This window comes from Python bivittatus, unplaced genomic scaffold, assembly GCF_059951505.1.
Source record: "Python bivittatus isolate LINGU-HERP-01145 unplaced genomic scaffold, Pbiv_v1 ctg000330_np1212, whole genome shotgun sequence".
In the NCBI taxonomy this organism is placed as follows: domain Eukaryota; kingdom Metazoa; phylum Chordata; class Lepidosauria; order Squamata; family Pythonidae; genus Python; species Python bivittatus.
Genome location: NW_028277058.1, coordinates 62,365,055 through 62,392,733, shown reverse-complemented (window position 1 = coordinate 62,392,733; position 27,679 = coordinate 62,365,055). Strand labels below are relative to the sequence as shown.

Here is a 27,679-nt window from a genome sequence, read left to right as displayed (position 1 = left end):
GCACACCTGTTTTCTTTATTAACCCATCATACATCTGCAGGGGAAGTAACCCTGCAGGACAAGGGTTCTTCTCGGATTTTTCCTGGGCAAAAGCACGCTCCTTTCCCAAAATAAAAGTGGGGAGCTGCTTCGCTTTTAAGCTTGCTTTGCTTTGCTTCGTTTTTCGCTTTAGGGTGCTTGGGTGGAATCCTGACCTCCTCTCTCAGGAGGGGCTCCTCCCTGGGTGCTCCTGTGTGTGAGTCACTGATTTGGTCATGCCTCCTCAGTTAGGAAGAGGACAGCCAAAGGCACTGACTCATGCAGGGAGGCATTGGGTATCCTCCCAGGGAGGGAAATGTCTAGGCTGCATCAGGAATGACTGTATGTCAGATCAAGAGAAAGGATTTGGTGCCTTCTTTGCAATCCTTTAGAAGACCATCTTTTTTTGCTTTCCAAAGGCAAAAAATTCATAGAAATACCCAGAGGAGTTAGTGTGAGAAGGCCTTCACACATTTTCATCCATCCCCCCCCCCCTTCCAGTTTATCCAGTAACAGCTTTATATTAAAAGTCTGGAAGGGCTTGATTTGAACCTGGATCAGCTTCGAAAAACCTGAGAAATCTAATACGACAAGCAAAGGATTGCCTCTCACACTTATTTCCTATCTGGGGGGCAAAAGTGCTTAGGTGAGAGGTCCAGATGCATTGAAGGGCCTGGATTCCAGGCCTGGTCCAACGCATGGGGGGCAGAAATGGGAAGTGCAAAGGGTTGCTTCTCATATGCTGGTTAATCTATAGCACAACTCACGGTATAGTTTCCTCCGTACGGCTGAAATAACTTAAGAGAGTTCTCTTGAAATGAAAGGACGTGAATTCCCCTATTCAGAATTTTGCTCAGGAGCTATAAGTTAAGGAACTCTTTGGGTGCCCCATGAAACCCCCCTCACTATTCAAGCTTGAACTTCCTGTTTTTAGAAATTTATCGGGGGATTCTGGGCCTAACCAAAGATCGGGAGATCATTAAGGAGGTTGATTTCCCCCACTGCGGAATTGTCTAGTAATCTTCCTGGTAGATCTTTACATTTTGCTATAGCGGGCGGTTGAGCTGACTTATTTGAGGCGTCTGGTTGCATTTAAATTTTGCCCCTGCGGTCCATCTTGCTCTTTGAATTATGTGGGAGTGGGAGATAATTATGGGATGGATGTCATCCTGGTTTCTCAGTCTCGTGATCTTTCATTCTCTGCAATACTGTGCATTCACTGAAAGCTAGTCCAAACAGGAGGCTTTGCAATATCATATTTTCATGGTTGTGTGGACTTTTGACACTTCTGAGGGGCAGAGGGGTTTGAAGTAATCACTGACAATCTCTCCCCCTCACCATGCTGAGCACGCTCCTACATTACCTTAAAAAAGATGAAGTGAATTTATGCGCTGGGTAAATATTTTGTCACAATGGTTCCAAGGAATGATGAACTTTCTCAGAAGTTTACCAGAGGTTCCCACATTGGAAAAACAGCCTTGAAAAAAAGCAGATGCACACACTCAGTTCCCTAATCTTCTCTTGCACAAGGCAGGCAGAGCGGCCGGCGAACGGTGGCCCTCGTGTATGCGCAGCTCACGCTGGTTCTGGCCTGTTCCGTGCTGGAATTGGGGAATGCAGAACGAAGCTTCACAACGTCGAAGGGCTGAAGATGGTTGGCGTTTGTTTATGTAAGCAAGCTTTCACAATCCACCTGCTTGCTCGATTATTTTGCTCGTCGTGATTGAGGTGCAGGCTGGAGAAGACGGGATTTTGCAGTGCAGTACAACCGAAGGGCATCTCACTGATGCAACTGCTTGTAAGACCTACGGGAATGCAAAATGAATTCATGCGGGTATCCCATTTCAGCAAGGCATTCTCCTTACAGAAGGGGAGAGGGAACAAGAGCAGGTCCCACAGCCAAGCAAACCTGTGCAGAACAGCTAGAAAATTGGCGCCTGGATTCTTATTCAGCACCGTCCTACAGTATGATGGATCTTGGTGTGCTCTGGGGGACCCTTAGTATCTTCTCTTGCAGCGAGTTCTCTGACAAAGCTGGTCCTCAGTCCTTTACGGAACCTCATTAGATAACAGTTGCTTATTTATGTCGCTTTCTTTTACGGGTCTGGCATGCTTGGAAGAAACAGATCGGGTTGAATTTGATAGCATGGGAAGAAACTAACTGTACAGGTGGTCCTCCCTTAGCTACCACAATTGGGACCGGCAACTTGGTGATTAAGCAAAGCGGTTGCTAAGTGAGCCCGCGACTGTGCTTACAATCTGACTTCGGCTTTTCTTAGCTTTACAGACCTGCGAAAGTCGTAACTGTGAGGACTGGCCACCAAGTTACTTTTTCATCACCGTCATAACTGCGAACCGTTGCGAAATGAGGCAGTCGCTAAATGAGGACAACCTGTACTGATTTCAAGATTTAAAAAAAAAATAGCATGAGGTTGGGTAGAAGCATTGGGTGGCTTTGCCCAGAGATGTTTGCAATAAGGAGCGACCAAGAGGGGTGGTGTTAGCAATGATTTTTTTTTTTCCCAAAAAGATAAGAAACAGCAGTCAAACTGGCAGCAGCTTATATAAGGTGACTTTGGTGGGCCAGCAAATACTTATTACTTGACACAGGCTTCTCCATGTCAAGTCTGATGGAACAACTGTGATCTGCTGAACCCAGAATGGCGAAGACCAGGGTTTCTCAAACCTTAGCAACTTTCAGACGTGTGGACTTCAACTCCCAGAGATGAAGCTGGCTGGGGAATTCTGGGAGTTGAAGTCCACACGTCTGAAAGTTGCTAAGGTTTGAGAAACCCTGGTGAAGACCAACGTAACATAAAGACAGAGTGGAATAGAAAAGCAGAGTTGCTGTGCCTCCTGATGTAATCTCAGGTGATCTCAGCTTTACTTTTGTGGTTTATATGAGGCTTGAGCCTCCCTGCAAACCCACAATTGGCTCTGCTGTTTTTCCCGCCCCTTCTCGCTTCGAATTTTTAAACTCTGCATCCGTATTCGCCCGTCTCTCCATTTACTTGGCAGCTTTTTCATTTTTTTAAAAAGTGAAACTTTCTCTCAACGGCAGAATGGCTTTGCCAGTTGGGAGGTGAAGGCCCTCTGGATGTCCTGGGTGCCAGAAAGTTCCCACGCTCTTTTCCCAAGTCTTGAACTAAAGTTGAGAGAGGAAATGGGGAGTGCGGAGAAGGTAAAAATCACAGCTGACTTCATCGCCACTTGCAATGCTGTCTTTCTTGCGTGATAGTGATTGAATTTCTCCCTGTTGAATATGGTAACATCTGATCCCTGCGAGAAGTGTAACGGAAGGGAAAAAAGCATTTTCTGAAAGGAAGGACATCTCTTAGTAAGGGAACTCTTTCCCTGCCTGTAACCCATCTTTTGAACAGGATCAGTTTTAGTTCTTCTTTACAAAATGGTACTTACTGTACAGTGACAGTTACTGGAAAATCAACAGCTGGCTAAGAAATAGGGCGACCTGGAATTGTCTTGGCCTTTCCTCCAAATGTTCAGGTTAGCAAGACTGAATTTCTTCAAGTTGATTTTGACACAGGCAACTTCGCAGCCCGGTTGGGGGGTGTCTTGAAAGCAAGCTTTCGTTTCGTGAAGTGGAAGGCTGGAAAATGCTCAGGCGATACTGTCTCTTCTTTTGTCTTTCTGCATCTTGCTAGAAATACATATTTCCATCACGGGGGGAAACCGCTGACACATTTGAAGCGGTCCCATTCCAGGTTGACTGATTCACGTGTCCTGAAATGAACAGGCCGTTCCAGTCTACGTAGAAGTAAAATGGAAGCATTGGGGTACTCAAAGAAATCAGTGGCTGGGCGGGTGAAGAGACCCGAAGGGTGTTGCAGAGCTAAACGTGGGGATCTTTAGAGAAACTGCAATTTTGCACCCGGGATGAATGCAAGGAGATCGTTTCGACGCTGGGTCTCCTGTGCTGATCAGATGGCGTTGTCAAGCCGTGGTTGCGGTGTAGGCTTAGGAAGAAAGTGCTGCTGTTTGTCAGCATGCCCAAATATTCAGTTTATATTCTGTTTGTTCCCTCTTGTAGCATCTGATCTTTCTTATTTTTAGTTTTCTCTCTGCGTTTCTCAACGAACGAAGAGAAGTAGCGGGAAAGGGCAGAGCAAACCTGGAGAAACAACCAGGGAAAATATTTTTCGGGAACCTACTTTAAAAGGCTTAAACGCGAGTGCAAGAGGGCTTGTGGGGGATCCCCCAAAGAATTCTAAGAAGTATTTGAAATGCCCAAAGAAACCCCAGCCACAGGTTGCTGACATTGTATGTTTTAATAATCATTCTTGGGTTCCTGCAGGAAAGGCCGTGATTGTCCAACAACTTGGTGTTTAGAAAATGCTCCAGAGTTATTTGCCAGCTGGTCGGTGTTCAAAATACATTCATAAAGCAATTGGCCCAGCAGGTATATGTATAGTGCCAACATATCTATATGTCTTAACAACATGTGGGCTTTGCTCCGTGCTCAGAGGTCAGGGAATGCGTTAACTGTAAATTGACAAATGACATTGGCTAGAATGGAGTGTCTAGAGCAGGGTTCCTCAACCCCGGCAACTTTAAAATGGGTGGCCCTCAACTCCCAGAATCCCCCAGCTAGAGTGGGTGGACTGAAAGTGGGTGTGGAAAGGACTCAAAAACCCTTGGGGCGTTCAGGAGCATTTTTCTTGCAAAGAAAGTCTTCGAGAGCCTCGGGTTTTTTAGTTGGGAGCACGGGGGAACAGGAGAGAGGGGTGTAAGACGATGCATGGTGTGGAAAAAAGAGGTCGGAGGAAAGTCCCCCCCCCCACTATGCTAGAACTTGGGGTCACCCATTGAATTAAATGCAGGAAATCCAGCCCTGATCAAAGGAAGCATGTCCTTATACAACAACCAGCTAAATAGTGGCATTTTCTTCTGTTGGAGGAGTGGAGACCACCAACTGGCATTATTTTAAAAGAGCACTAGATAAATTGGTGGGATTTCCTGGGCAGGGGGCTGGAGTACAAGACCCCCGTGGTGCCTCCCAACTCTAAGAGGTTATGATTCTGTGCTCAGCTGGCTCTTGGGGGCTTCTGGTCTTAATGGCTATTTACAGTTTCGTGTGCTTTACTTCTCCGTGCACCAAGTAACAAGATTCAGAGGTCTCTGTCGGAACCAAAACGTGCATTTCAGGTGGTTTGTTCGAACTGGGGTTGCTCTGTTCTTGATACTGACCAAAATCTGGTTAATGCAGAAATAGCTTTGGGACCAAGGTGGGAAAAAGCCCTCCGCAGGGGCAGTTGAGAGGAGATGGGGAAGGGCGAGCGGGAGGGAAGGTCCTGGAAGATTGGGGAGGGGGTGGCTGGTCATGGCAGGATATGTTGTGCTAGGAGCTGATGAGTGGGAAGATGGCAGTGCGTTATCCTGCTCTACCCATAAATGCATTCCAGGATCCCTCTGGATTTTGTTCATCCAAACCTTGGAACAGCCAGAATGATCTGGGTTTTGCCTCTGTTTAACCACAGGCGCGCCAAATCGATTCGGACAAACTCCCAGAACGCCTTCGTTTGTTCCGGATTCCAAACCAGACGTTTTCTGTTTTGTGCAGCCTCCTCCAGCAGATGGAAGGTCGTCTGTTGGGGAGCAATGGGGGAAAAGTCCATTGCCTTTTGGGCCTATGTTGGTGAGCTTCTGGAATGCGTTGTGGCCAGGGCTGGCCTTTGGCTTGTTCTGGATTAAGGTCTGTTCCAAGGATCCCAAACAATCCCCACCCGGGGGTTTGTAAATCAAAGAGTTGCCTTGTCTGAAGATTGGAGTACTTGCGTTGAAGACGAAGGAAGTTCTGTTGGGCGGGAAAGATGGAGGGGAGCGTTGCGAGTTAGACATACCTGGTGAAAAATCAGAGCAAGTAGGTGAACTTGTGTACCTTGGCAGAGTGTTTACTGAAGATAGGAAAATGCACAGAGGCGTGCAGAAAAGTCGTGGGTGCTGTGTGGTCTGTTGAAAGGAATGAATGTTTGTCAAAAACAGCAAAATGGGTGTGTATGAGAGAGTGCGCTTCTGTGGGGCAAAGGAAGAGTTGGGATCCAGAAGGAACCGCCGCTGAGTGCGCATGGACTGAACGCAAAAGGGAAGGACCCACACAACGGAAGTGCACTCAGGGTGGCTTGGTCCTGAAGAGAGAATCAAAACAGGGTGAATTGCAAAACGAAGATTCAAAGGAAGGGTGAGTGTTTTGAGAGGAAGGGGGAAGTCCAAGAAAGTTGCGGTTGGATGAAGCTGGTGGGCTCCTGAAATGGCGGAAGTGAGAAGCTTCAAGAATGAAAAGCAGTTGATTGGATGAAATGGTGGGTGGACGTCAGGAGGGCGTGCAGCAGAATGCAAGGGGAGAGAAGTGTGGAGAAGTGTAGGGAATGGTTTTGGGGTGAACTTGATGGTGGTTGGGTTTTTTCCTTTTCTCCCTTTATTTTTATTTTTTACTCTTTTTCTGCACCTTGCATAAGATGGCTTATCTTGGAAGGGGATAATGTGATGGGTATATATGTAGTGAAGATGACATTTGTGGGGGTCTTGGGGATGGACACACACTTTTGGAGTCAGTCCCGGTCTCAAATTCCTGATAGACGAGGGCAGGTTGAGATTAGTCAAGGATCAGGGCAAAGGGCTTTATCAGCCCACAGAGGTGTTTGGACTAAAATCCAGGACTGATTCGCGCTCAGGAGATCCACACAGTTCAATAGAGCAGCCTTCCCCAACGTGGATTCTCTTGGCTGGGCTGGGCTACAACTCACACCATCTCCCTTCCCTTGGAGACTTTAAAAAGAAGACTAAAATCTCAAGGATGCAGGGATCTTCCAACAAGAATATGGAGAGAGGCTACCTCTGATTTCCAGAATAGGAGTCTGGAGGTCTCTTCAACACCTTAATAGCACTGCATCCCTTCTCATGTTTGTCCAGTCGCCATACCTGTCTGCAACCCTTTAAAGCAGCTGCATCTTTTCTCGGGCTTGCCCTCAAGTAGCTGTAGGACATCTCTTTTGATATTTTATCTGGAGTCTGATGACAATTTGGAACAAGGATGGTAAGGCAACATCCCAAACTGGGAAAAACCGCATTTTGGAGGACAAGAGGACTTACAGCCATTTCAGTTTCAACTTTTAATCTCTTGAACTTCACTCTGAATCTCAGTGCTAAGCAAGGGAGGCCTTTCAAGTTTGCAGCCATGCTGGCAAAAGCTTGTGATAGGACCAGACGCAGAAGGACTTTTTGAGGGCAGCTGCCCCTGAAGTCTATCCTGTGGGCTCAGCCAGGTGGCCTTGCCTTCTCTGGGTGCATCATGCGAGATCCCCCCTTTTGAGGGAAACTTGGTTTCATTTCCTCCCCTTCGTTTGCCTCTTTCCTCATTTCGAGATGGAAAGTTCACGCAATGAGTCACATCTTCAGGAAAAACTGCCGTCCAGCGCATAAGCAGTCTAGCTGGGCTTTCAGTTCCTGGGAGGGAAATCATATGCATTTCATCAAAGGCTTCAGCCTCCTGCCATAATGGGGGGGGCAAGGGGGGAGAACTCGAGTAGCTGTGAGGAGAGGGAAGAAACGCATGAGAATACACGGCACTGAGGTTTGCCAAAAGTTTAGTTGTGAGATGCTGGTTTTCAAAGTGCGGCTCACCTGCCTGTTTCTGGGGACAGAAGTGCAAATTTTTTTAGGGGCTGAGGATCCCACTCTGCTTTTGAAGGCCACACAATGGCCCACCCTGCAAAACTGGGTGCCTTGCCAAGACAAAAACTGCCTGGTTTTATTCCATTGATAAGGGTTCATTAATTAATTACCATTTGATGCCCAGCCCCGTGGGCCAGAATTCCCCCCCCCCAGTCATCAAATGTGATAATTTGGTAACAAGTTTGGGGTTGGGGGGAGGTACATCCAAGTGGGCTTCCTCTAGAGCAGTGTTCTTCAACCTTGGCAACTTTACGATGGGTGGACTTCAACTCCCAGAACTCCACACATCTTAAAGTTGTCAAAGTTGAAAACGCAGCTCTAGAAACAAGAGTGTTGTCTGAACTTCTGCATTTTTGCTTCTCTTCGACCACTGATAGTAGTTCTCTCCCACCACCTTCACCCCTGTCCAAAAACCCAAACTCAAAATGGTAACATCTGGAGAGAAGCTACTTGGATTTGGCAGGAGAAACATTGCTTCGTGAAACCTTTAAAAGGTCCTAATACTTTGATACAGGGCTAGTAATTCAGTTTGAACTTTTAGATTTTCCCACCTTGCATTTAGAGAAGAACCCAGCCAACATGAGAAAAGAAGCAAGAGTTGAGTGGAGGTTTCTAAACAAAGATGCGGCAGGTAGGACAGCTGTCTTCAGAGCTTTCGTTGGTCCAGATGAGAAGTTCTCATAACCCTCAATGAAAGGGTGTGTAGGTTGGAGGAACTCCATACTTTTCCTGAAAACACCTTAAAAGCTGGTCTTGGCATGGAGGAGCTACACTGGCCAGATCCACCTCTTCCAGACTGGGGTTCTGATGGGCTGGATCAACCCCCCAGATTTATAGTCTCCCCAGATTCAGTTAGGGAAAAGTGTGGGTTGGGTTTTAGACAGCCCTTGCTTGTCGGGATCCCAACTTTTCATTCTGGGCGGCCTTTTGTTTAGGAAACAGATTTCTTTTTGAAATGCCAGAGGATCGTTTGTAGAAATCTCCTTGGAGGTCAAGACTTAATAATAGTTAAATGTAATAAGTAGTTGGCTTAATTGAAGTCGCCTGGCCAACCTGTAACTTGGCTGAGGTTTTCACCCAGGTCATCTTCACCAGAGAATGAGAAGGTTCTTTTGAGCCCATGTGAGAAGTGTGCAGTTGCTTTGAGCCCCTGAGATACTATCTGGTTTGTTATTGAGATACTATCATTGAGGTTATTGAGATTATTGAGATTATTATTGAGATACTGTCTGGTTTGTTATTGCAAAAGCTTGCATCATGTCCATGGAATATAGTTTTCATCTACACGCATCTTTTAGGGTGATGTAAAGAAAAGAAAGAAGGGAATTGCGGATGGACAAACAAGAGGCAGAGAAACTCTGGGTCCCCAATGCCAAGCCTTGGGGCTACAGTGCACTTCCACCCCTCTTTTGGATACCTGCCAAGTTCCCTTGCTCTATCTAATTTTGTATTTTTAGATTCTTTTAATTAAAGAAAAGGAATTTCAGGCTACTGTGCAGGAAAGCAAAGCACCAGCCGAATGAATGAAATGTATTTCCAACAATCCCGTTGAGCCCCACACAGATCTCTGCTTTGGAAATCAAACAATGGGGTCTACAGCCAGTACTGTATGATTAGACATTCCCACCATTTTGTGAGAGTGCCCGTGAGATGCTCTCCAAAAAAGAAATATTTGTTCTATCCTGGCTTTAAAAAGGGTCTGAAATAGGAATGGGCACAGCTTACACACCTGCTTGGATCCGGACATGGTACAGAATGTTTTGGAGTTCTGTGGAATAGTTTTGCACACGCTAGTGTTCCATGTGCAGACAATGTTGGGACCTTAGAGGTCATCTACTCCCTCCTCAGTGTGAGTTCTGCTAAAGCATCTCTAACCAGAGGCAACCCTGCTCCATCACAGCGAGCTCCATCTTTGGAAATCTCTTTCCTCAACGTCTCCCTTAAGGTCGGAGAGAGAACGGATGGATTCCCACAAGACACAGGTTGCTTCTTAGTGGCGGTTGTGCGAACCTAGCCGGTGTGGTTTATAAGCCCCGGTTTGTAGCCCAGCATGTCATGAGAATCCAGCCGTGCTTTATTTCCCAAGCTCCGCGAACAAACCCAAAGGCCGCCTCTCCGAAATGGATCCATGGAATACGAGCGAACAGAGAAGGCTCTTTGTGAGCCCGTGTGAGAAGTGTACAGTCAAAGCCGCCCTGGGAGAAACTGTTGGCTGGAAGGGCAGCGTGTAATGCTTCACCCGCAAATAAACAAGAGGCTTCATCATACCTATGGCTGTTATTAAACTGAGCCCCAGAGTTGTCAAACTGGCTTAATCACGCGTGCACCCAAGGTGATGAAGCAAACCTCTGCAGGAAGTGTGTCCTTTTGCACACTGCGAACAGCTCCCTGTTTTTCCCTTCTGGATGGCTTTGAAGCCCGGGCCTCACAAAAAGGGGGGAAAGTGACTTGGCTGCTGTTGGAATCCAGCTGTTTTTTCAGCACGCTGCGTAACCTGGGTTCATCCAGACCCGGTTGAATTCTTCAGGCATCGCACGTGACGGGAACAAGGCTACTGGGTTTTGCTTAGCAGGTTGTGTAAAGCTGGCTGCAGCGTTTTCCTTGCAGGCTTGATGGACGGCTTGGACGGGAGGAGATGCCCACGGGGTCGTTTCCCTCTGCAGGTGCCCCCCTCTTTCTCTGTGGCTGCGCTGGGCAAGGTCTCTTACTCTAAACATCATTGTTAGGAGCTATTTCTGTGGGCATCTTTGGCAAAGAGCACTTTTTTGCAAGTCTGCAGGATCCTGAAGGGTATTGCGCAAATGCAGTCTTGGTGTTGAGAGTGGCCATCTAGCCCACCCGCTTCTCAGGACAGGATCCCAAATCAAAGCACCCCAGAGACCTGGCTGTCTGCTTAAAACACATCCCGCGGAAGGGAGCTGACACCTCCTCCAAGCACTGGTTCTACTCTCAAATTGCTCTTGCTCTTAAGAAGTTTTTCCTGCATTTATATGGATTCTACTTTCTTTTTTTTTAAGTTATTCTGTGTCCTGCGGTGAAGCCTTGATTATTTTGCATTTGGGTCCTGCATTTTGATTCCATGCTGGGACAAGAGAGCAGATCTTACCTGGGTTCACTCAACCCAGTATTAGACTAGGACAGAAGGACACAAGGATACCTTGTGATTCACTGACTTAATCCAGTCCTTGTCTTAGCATGTTGTATAACCATAACCATATGTTACGTTTATACACTTTTATTTCGGCCATCTTCACGTGAATGTGAAAGTTACCTAATGCGAATTAAATGGAGATGAGTTTAGGGTTGTGTTTTGTGTGAACGTAGCAAAAGTCGTGTAGCTCTCCACAGTCATCTTGTGTCAAGGTGAAACATACGCAGCTTCTCGAAAGACTTGGCTTCCGGTTCCACAACCATCTTGGAAGTCCTCTTCTGAACCTCTGTGAGTTTCTCTCAGTCCTTCTGAAAGTGGGATGCCTGAACTGGACCCAGATCTTGGGGCGGGGGGAGGATTCTGACCAAACAATACTAGTCAGACGGCACCCGGAACATGGTTTGCCATTCTGGTCATCACAGTACAAGAAGGATGCCAAGGAAGTGGAAGGAGGACAGAGAAGATCAGGAAAGATGGGGGGGGGGGTTCGGAGACTAAATCCTAGGAGGAATATTTAAAATAATTGGGAATGTTTAGCCTAAGGCTAAAGGGGAACATGATAACAGTCTTCCCATTCTTGAAGGGCTGCCCCAGGGCAGAGCATGGGAAGTTATGATCCGTGGTGCCCGAGGACAGGACAAAATCCAGCAGGTGGAAGATTTATAGTGGGAGGTTCAAACTAAAAATAAGGAAGAATATCAAGGCTGGGAGAGCTATGAAGCAGTGGGGAACAGCCTGCCTCCTGAAGGTGTATCCCTCCATTCAAGAAAACATTGGACAGCCCTTTGTCCACGGTGGTCTGAGGATTCCTGCACTGGGTAGGGAGTTGGACTAGAAGGTCCCTTCTATGATTCTAAGTAGGATGAGATGCAGCTGCTAAAAAGGCAAATTCTGTCTTGGGGTTCACAGATAGCAGAGCTCTGAGTCCAGATCTTGGGAAGTCATTGTCCCACCTTGGTCTCCAGTTCAAGGCACCACAATCGAAAAAAGGACATTGAGAAATGTGCAAGTTGAGGGGGGGGCTTCCAAGATGTTCTGCTGGGCAGAGAAAATGGAGGAGAGGGGATTGTAGTCCTCAGATATCTGAAGGGTTCCAAAGAGAGGAGGGAGTGGACTTCTCTGTTGTCCCACAAGGTGGGCTGAAACTGCAGGAAGTAGATTTGGGTTAGATCAGTGTTTCTCAACCTCGGCAACGTGAAGGTGTGTGGACTTCACTTGCCAGAATTCCCCAGGGGAATTCTGGCAGGTGAAGTCCACACACCTTCACGTTGCCGAGGTTGAGAAACACTGGGTTAGGTTTAGGACGAATGTCCTGATGGTAAGATCTTCCAACCAGCAGAACGATTGCCTCTTGAAGCCAGTGTTCCCCTTCACTGGAGGTCTTCATACAGAGGCTGGGGATCATCTGGCTTTAGCAGACCCTGCCCTGAGCAGGGCTTGATTGAACTAGGTGACCTCTGAGGTCCCTTCTGACTCCACAGTCCTGATTCCTTCCCATGATTTGGAAACTAGACTTCTGCTGATGCAACTTAAAACTGCATTTGCCTTTCTGGCAGCCACATCACACTCCTGGCTCATGTTTGGTTTGTAGTCAAGCCCTATTTCCTTCTCTTCCTTTCAGCCCATTTCTCTAACCTAACAAGGTGGTTTTGAATCTTGTTCTTACATGCCCAGAATTGGATCTCCACCCTGAAACGAGATCTGGTCAGTGTTAAATAGAATGGAATGATTTCTCTTGGGATTTGGGGTGGGATCCCTTTCTGCTGCCACTTGTTTTTTTCCCCTAGAGAGAAAAAAAAAGTTTATTGGACTCTTTGAACATCTGCCCCGGGGTTCCCGTTCTGAGTCAGGATTTTTTCCCCTGTGGCGGTTCCGTGCCAGAGCGTTCCCATCACGCATGTGTGCATTGAAACAATTGTGGGAGCCATCATAACCTCAGTCGTACCTGTAAGGAGGAGAAAGTAGGTTGCTTGTGAAAAATTCCAGTTCCGTGCGATTAGCTGCAGTATCAGTAGCTGCTTTAACTAAATTTCAAGGTTATGCATTCTTTGCTGATCCCTGCGGCGTTCCTGCACCTCTAGACCAGCTCTTTCCTAGTTGCTGAACCTGTCTTTTTGGCTCCAGGAAAACATCGCTTTCTGCCTGTGGGGACACATTTTTTCTTCCATAGCCCAGTTAAGAGCAAGGATTTGATTTCCCCTGCGTGTCTTTCAAAAGACCAGCTGTGTTTCCAGCTGTTGGTTTAGCCCATTGTATTGGAAACTTGGCAACTTGAAGATGGGTGGACTTCAGCTCCCTGAATTCCCCAGCCAGCCATGCTGGCTGGGGAATTCGGGGAACTGAAGTCCACCCATCTTCAAGTTGCAATTCGGGGAACTGAAGTCCACCCATCTTCAAGTTGCCAAGTTTCTACCACACTGGTTTAGCCCCACCTGCAATGTTCTGGAGGTCTTGGCATGGCTGTATCCAGGATTCCCATTATTTTGACTGTTGGCGTTCCCACCTCGCCTGGATGAAGTTCCCAGTTGGGTCAGGCCAGGCTGAAGGCCCCACAGGTCAGTCTAGGTGGGTTCTTCGTCTCCTCCTTCCAGGTCCCATGGTTCCTTCCCGGCTCGTTCCGGTAGAAGCCACGTTCCTAGAATAATTCCCAAGAATGCCGTTTCCACCACTTACACAACCTCTGCTCTGGGAACAGCTGGATCGCTTTTGTTCTTCCTTTTCGGAAGGAGTTGGGAAAGCCGCTCGTGACTCGCCCTGATGATGTTCCCTAGTTGGCCATGAGACATCTCCAAGGAAGCCACCAAGCACCAGGAACAGCAAACCCGCTCCTTGTTGCAGCCAAACCCATTCCAGCCTTCCTTCGGCCAGACTCGCGCCAGCTGATGGCATTCCAGGGAGCCACGATTCCACCGTCCTGGGATGCCAAAGCCCGTGGCCTGCCAACGAGGGGTGTTAATTGTTGGTTGCATCTGCCCTTCTGTAGGTTTCAAGGGGCCCACGATCAGGAACCGAAGGGGGTGATCTCAGCCTGTTTCTCCTTTCAGAGCAATCCGCTCAGCAGAACTTCCACTTTGCATGGCAGCCTATCTGAAGTAGATGCTCCCACTACAGACATCAGTCCTCTTTCTGTGTCCCTCCCCAAAGGTTTTCAAGGTCAGAGAGGCTGGCAGTCTCCTTCTCTCATTGGGGGGGGGGGGTTATAATGGTGGGTGCTTTCTGTGGCAGCTTCCCTTCCTTTGGAAGAGATTGCCCCGGGGCATCTGAGAGGTCAAAAGGGTCAAGATGGCAGCCGTGTTTGTGTGATTGAAGCCCCACACCCTTTATCTCATTGCAATGCGCTTAAAAAGGCACGGGGCTTAGATCAGGTGGGCGGGTCTGCCATCCTGACTTCTTTGACACCCCCCCCCACCGCGACCCTGAGTTTCCCTCCCCAGCTGTAAATGCTTCCCAGTTTTTGACAGCTTCTGGAAGGCATTTGGTGATTGCTCAATGTGAAGCCCAGCACTGGGGTTAACTTGTGTGGGTTTTGTATGATTAGGGGATGATCCTCCTCCTCCTCCTCCTCCTCCTCCTGCTGCAATTGTTTTCATGTTGTTATCTGCACACTACCGAGAGTGTGCTTGGATTGAGGCAGTAGAGAACGTGCAAAAATGAAATAAAATAAGAAAATAAGTAAAAAAAAGGATAGCAATATAAATGCAATTGCAAAATATTAATAACATGCAAAAATAAATAACAATTAAACAATAATAATATAATTTAATAAATATAAATATTAAAGTGGATAATAAAATTGTTTTAATAATAATAATAATAATATTTTATATGCCACCGGACTCCCAGTGACTGGGCAATTATAAATAAAATGTAAAACATGAAAAAGAAAATAAAGCATGAAAAAAATGCAACCCTGGCTGAAATGGATAGCAGCAGCTCCAGTTCTGACTTCCTTCCCGTGCCGTCCATTTCTCTTGCATCTACGGTGCCCTTCCAGAATAGTGTTCATGCTCCTGTGGCCTCCAGCCATATTTGGACTTAGCCCCATGTTCCCCAGCAAATCCAGCCACTAAGGAAAGTTCATTTATACCAGTGATTTTCAACCTGGACAACTTGAAGATGGGTGGACTTCAACTCCCAGAATTCCGTGCTGGCTGGGGAATTTTGGGAGTTGAAGTCCACCCATCTTCAAGTTGCCAAGCTTGAAAATCACTGATTTATACTGAAGAAACCCTCTGCGCTGACACGGTGCCCTCGCCCAGGCAGAGCAACTCTCAGTCCTGCGTCAGAGCCTCTCAGAAAGCCAAAACACCCCTCCGGCTGAGTGCTCCCGATGCAGCTCTGGATTATTTATTATTATTTAACTTATTAGCTGCCCACCTTCAATGGACTCTTGAGGGTTGTGGCTGTCAAGCAAGAAAGGTCTCAGAAATGCCCTCCCCCCATGCAGGGCTGAGAAAGTGGCTCTCCGCTTGGGTATCTTCCCAGTCGTGGTACCTCTGGCCAACCAGGGTGGCGCTTGCTCTTGGCCCCCAATCCAAGGGACACTTTGGGACCCGCGCTCTGGTCTCCTGTCACTTTGGAGCGCGTGGCTGGAACAGGTGGCCGGGCAGCCGAAGGCCCGAACAGAAGGCTTGGGAGATGGCGAGGAGGGCAGTTCCGCGTGGCAGAGGCGGGTTGGAGATGATGCCACTGGGGTGGCAGTGGCTGTGGGTCACCACTCCATTTGCGATGGAGCAGATGAAAGGGTGGGCCTGTCCTGCCAGCGCTTGGGTGGTGTGGTCACACCTGCGGAACCAGAACTGGGAGGGTTTGAGTCATCCTGGGAGATCAGTCATCTCAGCGTTAAAAAAAAAGTGTGGGATGCTTTAGAAGGTTGCAACAGCATACCGAGAAGGAAGAGGAGGACTTTGGGGTTGTATGAAACAAATGCCAACCCGTTCCTCAGCCAACATCTGGCGGGACAGTAGTGGCTAGCAAATTTACGCCGGCGATCAGGAGATGTTCCGTTTCTTGGATCAGGACTTTGCTCCCTCCTGCCTGCTCCTGCACCCGGATCAGCCTACGATCCAGACCATGGTCCCATCGTGTCCTCCTTCCGAGCGTCCAGGTGACTGAGGCTCTCCTGGGTCCCAGGTGGAGGCTTCCCAAAACCGGCCCCTTGAAATCTCTTCCATTGTTGGAGGGTGGCAGCTGAACCAGGAAGCCCGCGTGCAGCGTTTGAGCCCCAGCCTCTCTCCTTCAGAAACGCCACTGGAGGCGTTCCTCGGAAGACCGTGCCTGCTGGCTCCAGCTTTCTGTCATGGCTTTATGGCTCCTGATTTCCTCCTTGCTTCTCTGTCCAGGTCAGGTCCTTCAACGAGGGGTGAGACCATGAATACCCACCCTCGGCGCATCCGCCTGAAGCCCTGGCTGGTGGCCCAGGTGAACAGCAGCCAATACCCCGGTCTGCGTTGGGTGGACGCTGAGCAGAAGCGTTTTTGCATCCCCTGGCGCCACGCCACTCGGCACGTCCCCTGCCAGGATGACGAGAACACCATCTTCAAGGTGAGGGGGCGGCGGTTTGCAGCAGAAGGAAAATAACGTCCCCCCCCCGATCTTTCCTGCTCCTACTGAGCAGATTCATGGGGGGGACGTGGGGGGCTGTAGTGAAAGGCTTCTCTTTTCCCATCATATCCTCCAAGTACGTAAGAGTTAGGACCGCCAACCCGCATCAAGGAAGTCTGGAGAAAATGAAACAGACCAGAAGAAAAACCAAACGACCTGCAAGAAAACATTTAACCGGTTAGATCAATCAACTCAAACTTAGATTGCTGACTAAAAAGGACAGAAAAAAGAATGGTTTTTAAACAACAGTCAGTCGCGAACATTCCCAAAGGCTGCTCGCTCTCACGCGAACGAGACGCATCGAGACACTCTTCCCTTTGCTGGCTGGGAATTATGGGTACTGTAGTCCAACCCCTTGAGAGGAAGATACCGTCAACATTAGCAGTTAACGCTTTCAAATCCTGTAGTTCGGATCATAAAGAGGTTTTTTGCAGATTAAATCAACGCGTTAACTCACCAGTTGACTGAAATCCAGTTAATTAACTACGGTATCATTAATTTGGCGATGTCCTCAGCATGCCAGAATTTTTTGTTTTTAAACCTCGGCCGCCCAACTGCACCTTCCCACCCTGACAGCGTCTCCGAATTATGCTGCGGTCCAAATTTGGAGACGGATCTGCTGTTCCCCCGAGCAGAATCAGTCAGGGATGGTCTGGAACCAGGCGTGGTTCCGGACTCTGGCAAAGCAGGCCCATCAGGAACAAAACTTTGGCTCTAGAAAATGCCCAGAGGCATCTTCCGAGGCCGGATCGTCATGAAGCGCAGCCGTGAAAGGAAAGCCGTGCAAGTTCTCGCCCTGGGAATGGGGTCCTCAGACGGCAGGAGCTGGAGATGTTTGGCCTCGAGGAAGGAGGGCGAAAGTGAGATTTGGGGAGTTGCCGGAAGTCAGGCAGTGCAAAAAATGTAATAAATAAAAAGAGAGAGGATGGCACTCATTCATATATCTATATATCTATATATTATATTGCCATCCTCTCTCTTTTTATTTATTACATTTATATATACATATATATAGTTTTAAAGAGAAGATAAAAACTCTAATGTAAAGAAAGAAAGGAAAAAGACAAAGGTGCAGGGAAAAAAGATAGGAAGAAATAGAAAGAAACAGCTTCTGATTTTCTCTGCAGCAAATACAGGTATGATTCCAAAGTTCTCTTTCACTCTGTGGCTGCAAAAAGAAAAGCTCCCTTTTTTCCTGCAATCTGGCTTTTTTCTAATCATCCCGAGGACGGCACTGTTCAAATGAGTGGCAAACTCTTCCGCAGAAGGAGGCCGGGACCGGCTCTCCCTCGTTCCTTGTTGCGGGAGAAAAACAGATTCACGAGAGGCAGATTCTGGCTCTGAGGAGAAACTGCCTGGCGCCCGAAGGAGTTTGGCAGGGGGACCGGTGACCCGGAGAGGTGGCGGTGGGGGGGGTCTCCTTAAGGAAAGGGATCCTCGGCATCCCTCCACCCGGGCTGCTCGCGCTGGTATTCTTGCACCGGCATCCTCCAGTGCCCTGGTTCCGTTTCCTTCCCACGGAAAGGGGATCGGCAGTTCTCAGCGGGCGAGAAGGGTCGCAAAACGCTTTTGGCACTTGCGCAATTTCGAAGGCGCTGAGGCGGTTTCAGCAGATGCTTCTGAAACTCCTCTCTGCACCTCATTTAATGCTTTCCTATGATTATGGACTTCGTGCATACCGGTTATTTTCAACGGGTCGGTCTGTGGTTCCTACCACCAGCCACCGACAGAAGCCCAACAGCTGGAAAAAGGGGCCTAGATACAGGGGTCTTTGCAGGGGGTGGTCAAAAGAGTCAAGATGGCAGCCACAACAGTGCGATCAAGACTCTGTTTTCTGTGTGTGACACACACACCGGCTGAGTCTCCATCGTGCCATCGTGGGCGCCGTCTTTGCCTTTTTGACCCTGTGGACCCCCCTGCCTAGATGGCCGTCGGTAAAACAAGCGGTATCGGTTTCTTTCTTGCGCGGGCAGGCCTGGGCCAAAGAAACGGGCAAATACAACGAGGGCGTGGATGAGCCGGATCCGGCCAAGTGGAAGGCCAACCTGCGCTGCGCCCTCAACAAAAGCCGCGAGTTCAGCCTGATCTACGACGGGACCAAGGACACGCCGATGCAGCCCTACAAGATTTACGAGGTCTGCGATGCGCCCCAGTGCAACGGAGGTACCAGCTGGCCATGCCATTCCGCCCCGCTTTCCATGCTGCTTTGTCCCCCGACTGGTGAAGCCACCTGTGGGAACCCCTTGCCCCACCGCAGAGGCCCCCTCCACCCACTCCCCCAGGAGATGATGGTGGGTGTCTTGCTGGCAGAGGATCCGGCGTGGACCACGCTTGCTCGCTCGCTCGCTGTTTTTTGTTTGTCTCATTACGGTCTCTGCTCAGACAGGTTTGGCAGGTTCTGGGAGTGCTATAAAACCTGCAGATCCTGATGGGTTAAGGACGTACCGAGGGCATTCTTGTACCTCCTTTGGTTCGTCATAAAAAAAACAACAGATTTATCCGACCTCTCTGAAAAAGCATGGTTTTATCCCGACTGACTGCTTGGCCTCTCCCACACCCTCCAGCATTTCTCAAATGAAAGTAGAAAAATGTTTGCATCCAGAATCCCACCCAAATCTCACTCTTACGCTGCTTTCTACAGTGCAGTGTTCATTTCTTCATTCTCTGGATTTAGAGCCAAACAGCTTTTTGTCAGTGGGACGATTGGGTAATCCAGGAGGGGAAGGATCAGCCCGGCACTGTTGGCTACTTTAGGCTGATGCGGACACACTCTCCAGGCCCTGCACATTGCCCTTCTGGCCGGGGCAGCAGGCGAGTCCTGGCCTTTCCAGCCAAACCCCTGCCTTGGGTCAGCCAGGCTTTCAGGCTCAGAGACTTAGCTGGGAAAGAGTTGCCAGCTGTCCAGTGTGGGCGATGGGCAGAGCTGCAAGGTCAGCTGGCAGAGAAAGGCAGTTTGGCCGTCTGTTATACGGGCTCCTTTTGAATACAGGTTTAGGGCTCTTTCTGAAAGAGCGCTAAACCCGTATTCAGAAGGAGCCTTACTTTCAGCTGTTATTTGGGCTCTTTTTAAATCCATCTTCAAAAGGGGAGTGAATAACCGCGGGTCATGGGGGGGGGGCAATTTTTATCTCTATCTTTCTCTCTGTGCCATTTCACTGGATTCATTCTCACCATCCCCACGCAAAACACTTGCACGGAGTCAGGAGCGAGTTGTGACAGATGGCTGAGCCCAGATCAGTTAAAGGCCATCTGTTAAAACTCACCTCGTCGTCCACCCAATTCCTTGTTCAAGAGAGGGACTGGTGGATATTCTCTTGCTGGCTCGTGAAGTGGGAACTGGGGTGGGGGGGGAGGATGGGGAACTGTGGAGTCACCAGTCCTTTTCCTTAATGTCTGAATGGACCCCTCACTCAAGACGCAATGCATTTGCCACCCTTACAACCATTTAAAATTGTGGGAGGGAAAACACGGCTTTGAGGAACCCCCAGTAACCATCTGCTTTGGATCTTCAGAGAGCTTTGCTGGAGATGAGCCCGCCGGATGTGAAGAGGAGGAGGAGGTGAGATTTGGTGCCTCCCAGCGTTATTTGGAGGGGACGGGGGATTTCTTGTCCTCTGTGGGAAAAAAGCACAAGAGCATAGACTGATGTCTGTGAAACTTGCTGGTGGGATGTTCTGGGAGGATCTGTGCTGGGCTCACGAGAGAAGAGAATCCCCTTTATTTTTCTGCATCTTGATTCCTCTGTATTTAGCACTCTGCAAACCACAAAATTCTGTTTTCTGCACAGCTGTAGTTGAAACCACCTTCAAGCCACCAAGCTTAGAGTTTCCCTATGCTGCTGGGTCTAGTTCTAATCTTGGATCTGTTTTTTGGTTTATCGTTACATTTCTAAACTGGCAAACGGGTACGGCAGAATATAGAATGGAGGGGTCAGGCTCCCCACCCCCAAACTTCAGGTCTGGGCTCCCATTTGCAGCCAGGCCCACCCGATCCCTTCCTCTCTTACCCAGGTACACTGCCTTGTGCATGGATGCTCCAATCCATGGGTAAGGACTGGGGAGGACGCATAGCTGGCTTTGCTCTGCCTTCAGCCCCCCCTCTAGGTCAGGAGCATGGCTGGTTCAACATGGCACTTCCTCTTCAGTTTCCTGCCACTAATTTCACTTCTTTGATTGCAGCTCCAGAAGATGATGCCCACCCTGAGGATTGCAGGTGGGTGTTGAAAATGCCCAGAAGAGGAAGGTGGGACAAGGCTGGAGGGATAGACAGGGCACAGTTGTTCCAAATCCTTCCCGTTTGGAGTGGGCTGCAACTTCTCCCTGAAGAAGGATGCAAGGGTCCTCTCTCCCGTGTTCCCTACCGAAGAGCACACCTGAGATTTCCCCAGGCAAACCCATGGCATGTCAGTTGGGTTTAACTCTAGGAAGGTAGCTGAGCTGAGGGTTATAGCAAAAATATCGCGAAATTCACACGACAGGCTTAGCTGGCTACACTAAGCTGGAACGGAGTAATATGTGGGAAATTCATGGCCTGACCCGTTGCATGAATCAACAGGGCAATCCAGTGTTTCTCAACCTCGGCAAGTTTAAGACGTGTGGACTTCAACTCCCAGAATTCCCCAGCCAGCAAGGCTGGCTGGGGAATTCTGGGAGTTGAAGTCCACACGTCTTAAACTTGCCGAGGTTGAGAAACACTGGGCTAAATCATCATAGGATTCCTGGCTTGGGGCATTGCAGAGCAAGCCCAGCACTGATGTTTCCTTAACCTAGTTTAGGGTTGAACCCAACCATATTGCTTCTGGATAACATCACTCCCTTGCAGAAAAGCTGTCACTAGGGCTGCAGCTAGCTAACCCCCCAAGACACCCACTCCCCTCTCCCTCCAGCTTTCCCCCCATGCTCTGCAGAGTGTACTCAGTCCATGTTTGTGAGTTTTCAAAGTTACGCTTGACCGCGTCCCTCTGCGTTTTTCTGGTTTTTGATGTTTCTACCCCAGGGGTGAGGCCATGGGGATCCTCTTGGCTTGGTCAGGGGTGATGTGACCACTTGTGGGGGTCACCGGCACCTTTGCATAATCCTCTGCCTCTCCTGGTGCTTGGCCTAGGAGTGCTTACCCTGGTTCTGACCGCCACACAAGAAACAAGGGAGAGGGGAGAGGGGAGAGGGGATCGGCCGTGGGGCAAAGCCCCCAATTATTAAAACCATACATAGCTAATTGGGAAATTCTCAGTATGTTGCTATGTCAGTTTACTGAGAGGCTTGGTGTGGGCAGCAGGCCGGGGAGGCAATGTCTATTTTCGTAACCTTTCCTTGGCCCCCGGCCTGCAGTGTCGCACAGCTAAGCACGCTCATCTGAAGGCATGGTTGTGTGTGTACGTGTGTTTTGCACAACATCTTGAATTTGGAATTGCCTGAAAAGTGGGAAGAGCTGCCCTGGGCCCCACGGCATTGGATGGAAACGACTCCCTCGCGGTTCTTCCATCCTGACTGAGGCCCTCGGATGGCTTCCCACGGTGTCCGGTTCTCTTGTTGCAGACCCGTCGCACCCTGCCGAGCCCCTGCCGCCCTATCCGTGGCTGAAGCAAGAGACCCTGTACCCCAACCCATGCGGCAATGGGACTTTCCCCCACTTGGCACACCCCGAGGTGGGGCCGGTACCCCCTGCGCCAGCTCCTGTGGGGGCCTTTGTGGTAGGAGGGGAGCCCCCAGCACCCAACTTTGCCGAATCTGCGGGCCAGATGCCGCTGGTCCCCGAGGGCATGGCCATGCCGGGAACCCTGGAGCCTCTGTCCGAGGGGGGCTGCCCTGGAGCACCCATGGAGCAGTTCATCCCAAATTTGTTGATCAGCCCCCACATGCTGCCACGTAAGTTCTTCACTGTCACGGGGATGCGCCATAGAAGTGGGGCAGGGGCGCGAGAGGGAAAGTGGGCCCCCCTCTTGGCTGGGTTCACGTGACACGCTTCAGCAGAGCAACTAAAGGTTTAGCAGTCGCATTTGCACAGAACACCAATCTTGGTTAGCATTAACCTTGGTTCCCTTTTTGTGGTGTAACATGTCCTCTGAATCAAGCTTGGTTAGTTGCTGGTTTAATGTCCTCTGAAGACCCAGAAAAGGGCAATTCAGGAATTGGGGTTCAGCATGTTTATATACTGAATTTAATTCCATATCAAATTTGTCATTGCCCATCTCATTAAAAAGCAACTCTGGGCAGTTTACAGAGAAGATCAAATTAATTAAAAATACAATATAATACGTTGTATGAACCCAGCCTTTCAGAAGTTACAACAAGGTTCCCATTGCTTTGCACTGACTGATTCTTTAGTCGTCAGGGCATTGCAGCGTTTCGGATTCAAAGGATATTGCAAGGACACATATCCCGTGTCAGCATCTTCTGAAAGCAGCTGTGTCTTCTCCCAGACCTGCAGGCGTCGGCAGCTGCTTTCAGAAGTTGCTGACAGGAGTTGTATTTGAGCCCCCAAGTACACAAAACCCCGGATGGCCATTTGGTACAAAAAACCAGAATGTTCTGGTCTTTTGGACAATTCAGATCCACCCGAAAAATGCCACACCCGCTAAAGATAGCACAGTATAATAAAAGCAAGCAGGGCAAAGAAATGGATTTATTGTTCAGAAAAAAATGTTACGCATTCAGTAAAGCAAATGCCTATCTCAGTGTTTCTCAACCTTGGCAGCTTGAAGATGGGTGGACTCCAACTCCCAGAATTCCCCAGCCAGCTATGCTGGCTGGGGAATTCTGGGAGTTGGAGTCCACCCATCTTCAAGCTGCCAAGGTTGAGAAACACTGAAGAGGAAGATTTTTCCCATTCAGTGAATCATCAAGGAAGGGAAACTCTACAGAAAGAAAGCTGTAGTTCAGGCGTTGTGTGAACTGTTACCTGGAGAAGAACAGGAAGAAGCATTTCTGAGCCTGGGCCATGCTTTCAAAGTGCTTTACATGTACAGCCTTATGGCAGAGGAGTTTGTGGAACATGGTCCAAAAAGTCAACATGGTGGTCACAACAGTGCAGCTGAAAGTCCGATATATGTGCAGGCTGAGCTCCAGTTGCACCGTCGTAGTCGCCATCTTGACGTTTTGGACCATACCCTGCGGATCCCCCTGGAAGGCTTTGAGTCTTCACCCTGAGGGCGTCCGGGCCGACCTCCCCGACGGCCCATCCGTGCCCATCGTCCACCCGCGCCCACCGCAGCTTCTCCTTCTCCTCCAGTGACCGACCTGGAGATCAAGTTCCAGTACCGCGGCCGCTCGGTGGGGGCCCTGACCATCAGCAACCCGCACGGCTGTCGCCTTTTCCACAGCCACCTGGAGCCGACGCAGGAACAGGTGGAGCTCTTTGGGCCGGTGACGCTGGAGCAGGTCCGCTTCCCCAGCGCCGAGGCCGTGCCCAACGAGAAGCAGCGCTACTACACCCACCAGCTGCTCGACGTCTTGGACCGGGGCCTGATCCTGGAGCTGCAGGGGCAGGACATCTACGCCATCCGGCTGTGCCAGTGCAAAGTGTTCTGGACCGGCCCCTGTGCCGGGGAGCTGGCCGGGCCCAACCCCATCGAGCGCGAGAAGAAGGTCAAGCTCTTTAGCCTGGAGAGTTTCCTCAACGGTGAGGAGGGGCCATGGCCGGGCCCTCAGCGGGTGTAGGTGCCCCCAGGGGGGAGGAGGAGGATGGACTCTGTAGCTTCACCCCACAGGAGACAGCTGGGAGGGAGACCCACAGAGGTCTTAGCACGGGAGAGCAACTTGGAAGGTTGCAAAGTACTGGATGTGCGCCCTCCTCGAGTCAAACAGAACGGGGGAAATGTTGACTTTGTGTTCCCACACGTTTTGGTTTCAAAACAATTGTGGACAAGACCCCATCTTGTTGGAGTCTTAGCCCGAGGGGGAACATATTCTGGCTGTAGAATATGCAGATCTCTAAAGAGATGGATGGATGGATGGATGGATGGATGGATGGATGGATGGATGGATGGATGGATGGATGGTCGGTCTGTTGATTCGATGCTCAAGGTGGCTCCCAAGAATTAGGGCCAGCGCCATCAGAATGGCAACAAACTTCATTACTGGGCCATTTATATTGTGTTTTAGGTTAGGCTAGGTTGTTACGTGATGCATTTATCACAGCCACTGTAAAGGACTGAGGCTCAGAGCGGCGCTTCCTCGGGTCGCCTGGCAAGATCGCATGGCTGCTGCTTATCTGCAGGGCCTTCCGACTTGCTCCTGACCTGCTGTATCAGAAAAAGCCGGCTTGGCTCTGCCGGTGGCCCCAGCGAATGGGAACCTTGGCAGGAAAGGCGAGCGCAAGCAGCACTGCTCTGCTTTTTGTTGGACCTTCCACTTCCTGAACTTGGGGAATAATCCGGGGCGTTTTCGTCAGTCCCCCAGTTGCAGTTTCTGGGTTTCCCCCTCACATTCAAACTCCTGTGCGCCTCCCTGCCAAAGGGAGCCACTGAGCATTTTATCCCTACGGTTCAGTCTTCTAGAGGAGGTTTGGATGAGCCCCCCCTTGCCTCCCCCAGGGCACAAATCCAGTTCTGGGCTCCCCTCGAACGCATCCAGCAAAGAAGAGCCGTCTGCTTGACCAGATCATTGGTTTCCCCATCAAACAGCATTCACAGTTAGGAAGCGTTTTCTGACGTTCAGAAGTTGCCTTCGGTTCTTCCATGGCCTCTGCCTCCTTCTGGGTAACATCAGAGGGGTCTTTGTCCCTCCTGCTGAGACGTGGCTTTTTCCCTGCCTGTAGGACTCATCATGTTCCAGAAAGGCCAGACCCCCACCCCTCCTCCCTACGAGATCTTCTTCTGCTTTGGAGAAGAGTGGCCGGACCAGAAACCGAAAGAGAAAAAACTGATCACGGTCCAGGTGGGTATTTGGTTAGAGGAGCGCTGCGTTAGCCAAACGTCAAGAGGAGCCTGGTGGCGCCTTTTCAGATTTTAGTAAACGGCAACAGATGAAGTGAGCTGTAGTTCACAAAAGCTGGTGCCTTTTAATCAAATTTGCTGGTCTGAAAATGTGCTACCAGGCTCCAGAGCCCAGGTGTGTAACTCTTGGGCACAGCTACATGGCCCAGTTCACACAATCCTGCACTTTAGGGGTGCAGCTCGTCCCTCGGGCCATCAGAAGGGCCTCTAGCACGGTGCTTCTCAACCCGGGTCACTTTAAGATGTGTGGACTTCAATTCCCAGAACTCCCCATGCTTAAAGTGCTGGCTGCAGAATTCTGGGAGTTGAAGTCCACACTTCTTAAAGTGACCTAGGTTGAGAAGCACTGCTGTAAGCTACAGCTAAAAATTACTCTCCTCCCATCTCACACAGGTGGTTCCAGTAGCTGCCCGGCTCCTTTTGGAAATGTTCTCCGGAGAGCTGTCCTGGTCAGCCGACAGCGTCCGCCTGCAGATCTCCCACCCGGACCTCAAAGACAAGATGGTCCTGCAATTCAAAGAACTGCACCAGCTCTGGCAAACGCAGAACATGCAGGTCCCCCACCTGGAGCCAGTGGGTCCCAGCAACTGGGAAATGCACACCGGCAGCAGCATGCAGCAGTGAGACGCCATCCCTGCCCCACCCTGTCCAGTGGGACTTTCACCGCACCGTCCTCCTGTGCGCTGCAAAGCCCAGCCAGGCCCATCCAAAGTCAGCCTGGCCTCCCCTGCCCCCCTGAGCCGTTCCCACGGGAGGGGGCAGGGAGGGGCTCCCGGCAAAACCTGGCTCTGCTTGCGAGCACCACAGGGAAATTCCTTCGGATGGTTTTATGAAATCCATAAAGAGCGTGTCTCAGGGAAGCCCGTGGGCACCCCAGAGGATGCTCGCGGGAGGTGCGCTAGCCAGACATCTCCTGCTGCATGGACGCCAAAGCGAGAGGACAGAAGTTGTTTGGGGGTTGCATGCAAGTGGGAAAGCTTTGAACTCTGGACCAGACGTGCCTTGTTTGGAAGAAAGGAGCTGCCTCCCGCAAGAAATGCCACCTGGGGAACTGGATCAGGATTCGGGGTGGCGGCTGTGTTGCAGGTTTGGGCCTTGGAGAACCAAAATCTTGTGGCCTATATGAGGACTGCCTGCTTCTGCCCCCACGTCCATCACGAGGAGGAGGAAATGGGGAACGGCAGAACCCTTCGGGCCCAAACCTTCCAAAGGGAACTTTCTCCACCCTTAGGATGGACAGGGAAGAGAAGATGGTCGGGGGCATGGCGAGGCTGCGCCAAGCTTTGAAAGGCAGAGAGCGGCGCAATAAAGTCCCAGGGCTGAGGAAGCGGCTGAGCGCCAGGACTCTTCCTTCAAGGCAACGGCTGGGCTGGACCTTTCGGAAGAGGTGTCCCAAGGACTGCTCTCGCCCCCCACCCCCCACCCCCACGTTTTTGAACTCGAGCATGTGTTTTCCTAAAGGCCCTCCTTCTGTTTTTTAAAAGCAAGGTCGAGTGTCTAGTTGGCATGCCAGTTTGAATACTCGGTGGGATGTTGCAGGAGAGGCGTGTTAGCCTGGCAGCCCTTGTTTGGCACATTTTAGTTTTTACTCTGTGTGATGGTAATTCTGGCAGGGGAAATCACTGCAGGCGCTAAGCTACGGCTTCTCAATTAAGCCCAGGAGCTGGATTCAGCCGTCCCACAAAAGCCTCAGGAAGATCTCAGGCTCCCTGGGGCCAGAACGTCCCTCGGAGCCCCCTTCTTCGGCCCCCCAGGTCCTCCCTGCGTTTGGAGGGAGGTCCATCGAAGGAAATGGGAATGAGCAGGAGGGCCCCAAATCCCCAGGGAACTCCCGGCCCTGCGTCTTAGTCAATCATGTTTAATGCTTGAATAAAAAGGTTGATCCAGTAGATCATTTCAAATACCGAACGGTGTGCTGAAGGCGGATTCCTTCGTCTGTGGGAGCCGTGGGTTAGCGCTGTGTGTGAACTGGGCCACCAATCTCAGAGGGACTCTTGGACGGATTTCTGGCTGACGAGTCATTCAGAAAACCAGGAGAGCAGGAATGAAAACGTGTGCAATCCAGCTGGGGGGGGCGGGGGGGGCTCTGCATTCATGGCCCTTCTGCTCTGGGAGCAGGGATGGGGCTGCTGGCACCGAAGGGTTGGCTGGCTTGGATTCCGCTTGGACCTGGCTTGTAAAATATTCTCTCTGGTCTGTAATACTTGCTACTTAAAAGGGGCCACGGTTGGCACTGGGTGCCAGGAGTACCTGTGGGGGCAGCAAAAACGTGAAGACCCTGCGGT

At 50.1% G+C, this 27,679-nt stretch overlaps 1 protein-coding gene across 4 annotated transcripts in view; it reads left to right on the top strand.

Annotated features, from left to right (window-relative positions):
• Window positions 1-27,302, top strand: part of IRF5 (interferon regulatory factor 5) — a 30,477-nt gene extending 3,175 nt beyond the window's left edge. For 2 of the 4 annotated variants that reach the window (XM_088141467.1, XM_088141468.1), the window contains exons 2-9: window positions 16,201-16,402; window positions 18,436-18,625; window positions 19,975-20,021; window positions 20,641-20,674; window positions 21,997-22,326; window positions 23,690-24,079; window positions 25,217-25,335; window positions 25,788-27,302. In XM_088141467.1, the coding sequence (XP_087997593.1) occupies window positions 16,229-16,402; window positions 18,436-18,625; window positions 19,975-20,021; window positions 20,641-20,674; window positions 21,997-22,326; window positions 23,690-24,079; window positions 25,217-25,335; window positions 25,788-26,018 (1,515 nt within the window). In that variant the 5' untranslated portion in view covers window positions 16,201-16,228 and the 3' untranslated portion in view covers window positions 26,019-27,302. Of the gene's footprint in view, window positions 1-13,240; window positions 14,012-15,065; window positions 16,403-18,435; window positions 18,626-19,974; window positions 20,022-20,640; window positions 20,675-21,996; window positions 22,327-23,689; window positions 24,080-25,216; window positions 25,336-25,787 lie in introns of those variants that run through there. The other 2 variants (XM_025177287.2, XM_007444805.4) reach the window with 2 other exon arrangements.
• Window positions 27,303-27,679: the final 377 nt, after the last annotated feature.